General features: G+C 58.0%; 1 protein-coding gene across 1 annotated transcript; it reads right to left on the bottom strand.

The window, feature by feature from the left end:
* On the bottom strand, nt 1-5,567 carry LOC113218110 (aminopeptidase N-like; the record flags this gene model as incomplete). The annotated part of the gene is given in 14 exon segments (XM_026438313.2): nt 1-212; nt 300-375; nt 447-584; nt 676-840; nt 1,106-1,296; nt 1,480-1,754; nt 1,849-2,246; nt 2,338-2,419; nt 2,501-2,838; nt 2,919-3,218; nt 3,310-3,465; nt 3,550-3,911; nt 4,233-4,540; nt 5,403-5,567. Coding segments are annotated over 13 exon segments (2,999 nt in total), but the record flags the coding sequence as incomplete, so codon positions are not given.
* Nucleotides 5,568-6,021: the final 454 nt, after the last annotated feature.

Below are 6,021 nucleotides of genomic sequence, written 5' to 3'. Positions count from 1 at the left end.
GGGGTGGAGTTGGGGCTGGTGGGGTTAGTGGGGTTTACGGGGGTGGAGGAGGTGGAGTCGGTGGGGGTATCGGTTGCAAGCCAAGCGGACACGGTGGGGTAGAACTTGTCGTACCAGGAGTTTAGTTCTCTCTCGGCCGCATCGAAGGCCGCGTTTAATGTCCTCCACTTGGCGACGTCATTCATGTACTTCGCCTCGACCCACACGCGGTACTGAGGACAGAAAGTAACAATATCAGCTCTCCAACATGACACAATTCAATTTGTAGAGAACTTTTGAAGCAATCAAACCAATTCTACCTCGCAAATCTCCTCCCTTGACCTGATGTCCTTGATCAGTTCACTAATGACTTGCACGTCAAAGTCGTTATTAAACCTGGAAAACAATCCGAATTATTCTTTTTGAATCTGGAAAATCGTGTCGAAGAGTAACGAGATGGCGCTTACTTCTTGGCAACCGCATCCGCGTTGGCCTTCATGAAGTCCACGAACACCTTGTGATTCTCGAGGCGGTTGAAGAGGTTGTTAAAGATGTCTACGCCATCGTCAAAGGTGTACTTGTCGGTTATGGCGTCCGAGAGAAGGCTGAAAACGGGAAATAGAGCCGCTGAGTGAGGGAGGAGGGGGGGGGGAGAAAGCGCGTAGCACTTGATGCAGGGAGCAGGGCCCCACTCACCTCGTGAGAAGCGCGGGGTCCTTGGAGCAGCCGAGGGCCGAGATATACTGAGAGCGGTCGGCTGGCGTGGCCGCCTGCCACAGCTTCCTCACGGCCTCGAAGGTGTCTTTATCGGAGCCACGGACACCGTAGCAGAGGGTCGTCGCCCTGGTGTCGGACTGCAGCCTAGAGTTGGTGATATCATTAAAAAGTTATGATTTCGTCATTGACTATTGACTGCAACGCTTACTTCCAGAATTTATTTGCCGCAGTTTTGCCACCTAAAGTTGTCCGTCTCTAGAATTAATTAACAGACAACATGATCGGGGTAAAGCCCCCGTGGTCCTTATTCAAGGTCGGTTGCGTTCTAATCACCACGAGGAGACCGTGAAAAAAAAGCGCGCTACTCGGGAAAACGAGCAACACGTGGATGCGTGGCGTGTTATCTCACTTTCTGTTGACGGGGTCCACGAGCCAGGTCTTGAGGGCGTCGGCGGCGTCGGCGAGGCAGTGGGCGTTGTCCGCGTGGCAGGCGTAGCTCGTCATGAGGAGGCGGAGGAACTTCGTCTCGTGCTGGTCTGAGGCCTGCGCCGTGTAGCCCACCTCCGCGTACGCGTCCTGGGTGATGCGCTGCAGCATGCTCTGCGGTGGAGAGGGACGCGTCAGGGTGTGTTCACCAGGGTGTTCACCGAGGTGTTCACCGAGGTGTTCACCGGGGTGTTCACGTCCCTAGGTGTTCATCGAGGTGTTCACCGGGGTGTTCACGTCCCTAGGTGTTCATCGAGGTGTTCACCCCGGCCCCGCCTGGCCTGTACCCGCGCGCACCTGGAGGCCGGCGAATGCGTCAGTCGTGCCCAGCCTGAAGTACAGGTACTGGTACGCGGCGATGGCCGTCTGCCAGGGGGCGACGTCGCGCTCTCCCTTGAAGGCCTCGAAGATGGACAGGGCGAGCGAGTAGTCCAGCTGGCCGGCGTGGGCCAGCGCGGTGGCGTCGTTGAGGAGCTGCGCGCGCGTCGCCGGCGGGAAGTCGGACCGGCTCGCGGCCAGCGCCGCGGCCAGTAGGCGCCAGTTCTGCTCGTCGTAGTTGACGCGGAAGTAGCCTAGAAGAAGCCGCGTGTTTATCTCAGGGGCTCAGGACCACTCAGGGGTGTGCGGACGAAGAGGGTGCTGCGGCCACCTGGGGGCACTGCTTACCGGTCTGCTCAGGGTTAACGATCACCCACTGATTCTCGGCCGCGTTCGTCGGAAGCTCGGAGCTGGAAACGCCGGGGTCCAACCAGCCCTCAGGCACGCCGCTCTTGAAGTCCTTCTTGGCCTGGGAGGTGACCACAAGGGGGATGTAGTACTCCTGGCTCACGTCGTTTGCGTCGTCTGATCTGGGAGCGGAGTACAGGAAGCGCTGCTGCGTGAAGGACACCGTGCCTGCGGCGTAGTCGCGGATGGCGTTGAGGACGGGGAAGCCGGGCTGCTCCGTCCACGTCGAGGCGACGTCCCCGAAGCTGACGCCTTTCGGGATTTGATGGAGGCCGGACTGTTGGATTACGAAGTCCATTGCCTTGAAGAAATGTTCCGGCTTCGTGTTCTTGAACATGCTGTGGGCCAAGAGTTAAAGTATAGTTCAGTCCGGTTTTATCGACGAGGAAGTTGTAGCTGCAGAACGCGGAAGGGGCGGCACCAACGCACTTGATAGAGAGATACCGCTGCATGCCCTTCTTGAACACTTCCGGGGTGATGACGTGGTAGAACATGCGCAGCACAGAGCCACCTGCGGTCAAAGAGTTTGTCCTCAAGCTGCCCCGGACAGAACGGCACGAGCACTGCACGACAACCGCTACAACTTACGTACCCTTTTCGTACGAGATGACGCCGAAGCGGTCCTCGATCTGGTCGTTGCGTTCGACGGGCGCGCTCATGGCGACCTGGTCGGGCCGCACGTCACTCTCCATGGCCTCGTGCAGGAAGGCGGGCAGCATCTTGTCCTCCAGGTTCCACTCGGGGTGGATCTCGGCGCAGATGAAGTTCTCGTAGAACGACGCGAAGCCCTCGTTGAGCCACGTGTGCTCCCACCAGTCCAGGGTGACCAGGTCACCTGTCCACTGGTGGCCGAACTCGTGGCAGATGGCGGTGGCGATCCTCTCCACCTGCTGCACGGTCGAGGAGGCCGACTCGATGAGGTACGACTCCCTGCGGGACGGCGGACAGGTTAGTCAGCACGGCGACGGCGACATGGCGGTGGCAGTGACGGCGCCCAAAGCACCACTCACTTGTACGTGACCAGCCCCCAGTTCTCCATGGCGCCGGCCGCGAAGTCCGGGATGGCGGCCTGGTCCATCTTGGTGAGCGAGTAGGGCACGCCGTTGAACTCGGCCAGCAGCTTGAGGGCCTTGGGGCCCACGTCCTGGCTCAGGTCGCTGCCGGCCAGGATGTCCTTGCGCGACCAGGTCGTGAAGTTCTTCTCGGCGTTGGTCACGCTGCTGAAGTCGGACACGATGAACGCCACCAGGTACGTCGACATGGGCAGGGTGGTGTCGAACGTGTCCATGACGTAGCCCGGCTCGAACTCACTGCTCAGAACAGAGGACGGCCCCTTCCGTCAGACACGCGCGCAGGCCTGTGCCTCACATACCGCTAAGCCACGCTCCTCACGCTCCTCACCTGGGTCCGGACTTGGTGAGCGGCATATTGGAGAGGGCGGTGAGCTTGGGGTCGCGGTTGATCATGATGTTGAAGCGCGCCTTGAAGCTGGGCTCGTCCCAGCAGGGGAAGGCGCGCCGGGCGCCCGTGGGCTCGAACTGCGTGGTGGCGAGCCACCTGGTGGCCGATGGCAGGGATGAGCATAATGGCTCGGAAACACTACGGGATAATGTCAGGATACCACGATTTCCGATTGCTCACCTCTTCTCGCCGGTCGCGCTGTCTACGTAGGAGGAGCGGTAAAAGCCGTCCAAGTCATCGTTCAGTTTGCCCGTGAAGGCCATAAACTCGATGGAGAACCGCGAGCCCGCCTCCAGCGTCTTCTCCGCGACGAGGGTGACGATCTCCGTTGTTTTGTTGATCTCCATCGACTTGATGTTGCAGAAGGATATCGGATCACCCTCGTCGTCCATGATATTCAAGTTGATGTTTTCGAAAGCGTCGCCCAGGTCCAGGTCCTTGGCGTGCAGGACGATCTTATCCGTGGACTCGAGCGCGTTGAAGAATATCTGTGCCTGGCCGGTAAACGTGAAGTCTCCCGACAGCTTGGGGGTCAGGATAATCTGCCGAAGCAATGCCAAACGTTCGTTATTGCTCCTGAAAGATCGCTGGAGCCCAATGCTTGAGCAGGCCAGGCAGTGCGGCGAGGGAAATTCCATTCAAAACAAATCAGTGTACTACACCTTCTAAAAATTCAGGAAAAAAACCCGGAAAAAATTGTGAAAAATTCGAGATTAATCAATTTTAACAATCAAACTACAAACAGAAAGAAAGGTAAAAATCTCTTTTAACAGCCAGAAAAAATTAAGAAAAAATTGGAGTTACGCTTGAGGCTTGAATTTAATGTGAATTACCCCTTGGTCACGGGACTAGTGAGTACGCACGTTATAGGTGGTGGGTCGCAGGTTCAGCGGTAGCCGGTAGGGGTTGGTGTCCGCAGGGTCGGCCGTGGCCGTGGCCGGGCCTGGCGCGGTCCTCTCGGCGGCCTGTTGCCGGCGCGCCGGCCCGCGGGTCCGGGGGAGCACCGGGGCGGCCATGCCCACGGTGCCGCTCCTGCCGAACGAGGCCTGGCGGCTGCCGGCCTCGACGGGGAGGTCGCGTCGTGGCGCCGGCAGCGGTGAGGCGGCCGCCAGCAGCAACCCCAGGGCCAGCACCAGGAGGCAGGGACGAGCCATCAGAGGTGGCACCATGGCTGCAACAGGAGGAGTGTGCTGACGTGCGGCTGACGGCGGCTGATACACCACCCACTACACCCACCGTCCCCGTCGAGACATATCAATTACACTGGGATTAACCAGTCACACGTCAGCCGTGCCTTACATTGTCATATATGTCATATTGAGGCTGTGACCTTTGGAACACGTTCTTTTGTTCAACTGCTCTTTTACTCATGGCCAGCGATTAGCCCGAGGCTTAGCGTCACCCATCGTTGAATGAAGTGGTTAAAAAAAAAATCTTGCAGATAAATCAGAGCCACACTTATGTTAGTTGACCTGTACTAATCGACGGCATGCTCATGCTCACGTTTTCCTGCTGGGCGCACGTGTGCGCTGGACTTGGAGTGCGGACTCGAGGGAGCCAGTGGCAACAACAACAACAGCGCAGGTGGACTAAACTGTCAATTTTGATTGAAAAAATGGACGCGTCCCCCGCTGATGACGTCGATTGAATCGGATCACCCTGATTTCCAATCAGTGCAAAGTACTCGACTGATAATTATTGCACACAGACAATGGCCGTGACTGTACCGTCAGAGGACAGAGGGAGGGGCGTTAAGGGGAGCGGCCAATAAGTGGCAACAGATGTAAATTACTGGCGACTTCAATTACACACTGCTCTCAAGGACTCCAATACGTAAACACTTCTCTCAAGGACCCAAAGTCAGGAAACCATTTCGGAGTTTTCTCAATTTTTTCGTGGTCCAACAACTTTCCCAAAGACCTGACCTGCACACTACTCGGCGACCACCGGGCTAAATCAAGTTGACTCTCCAGGATCACGATGACCTCCGCCCTTTCCCTTGGCCGCGCGCGGGCCCGCGGCCCGCTTCTCACCTCTAGTCCCGTCGGTGTCCTGTCGCGTGCGTCCCGGGTGCGTCCTGGTGCTCCGCACTACTGCTCCGCACGGGGCTGCCGGCCGAATGCGGCGTGCACCTGGCCCGTCCTGCACGAGGGGAGGTCCTTGCTCACCACTATCAGCGCTCTCGATACCCAGGGAATGCTAAACCTCGGCAACGTGACGCAAAGCGACGTAAAGCCTTCGCGGGGCGTCGTCGATCCCGTCAGAGTGTGTGGCGAGACACCGTAGATCATGCTGGGATCAAGGGGAAGAGCGACACATGACGGCGCGGTGCAGGGTAGCAACAGTTTATTGGAAAACCGGGATTGGGGAACCATGTGAGAAAACGAACATAAACTCTGGTTTCTTATTTATCTCAGAGTAGGACAATAATCATGCAATCGCAACATCAATCAAAACACGTTCTTCTTCAATACTCTTCGTGGAGGACCCGCGGCACCACTCCACCCCAGAACGCCAAGCCATCCCACGACTTGGCGCGCGCCACGGCGGCGTACATGAGCCGCATGCCGCCCCAGCCGTTCCCCGGCAGCTCCACCAGCACCTGCAACACAAGTGGCGACATGTCTGGGTGGTGTAAGGGGGAGGGGGGGG

This window comes from Frankliniella occidentalis, unplaced genomic scaffold (assembly GCF_000697945.3).
Source record: "Frankliniella occidentalis isolate FOCC.00 unplaced genomic scaffold, Focc_3.1 Scaffold2340, whole genome shotgun sequence".
Taxonomy (NCBI): Eukaryota; Metazoa; Arthropoda; class Insecta; order Thysanoptera; family Thripidae; genus Frankliniella; species Frankliniella occidentalis.
This window is presented reverse-complemented; position numbering and strand designations above follow the sequence as displayed.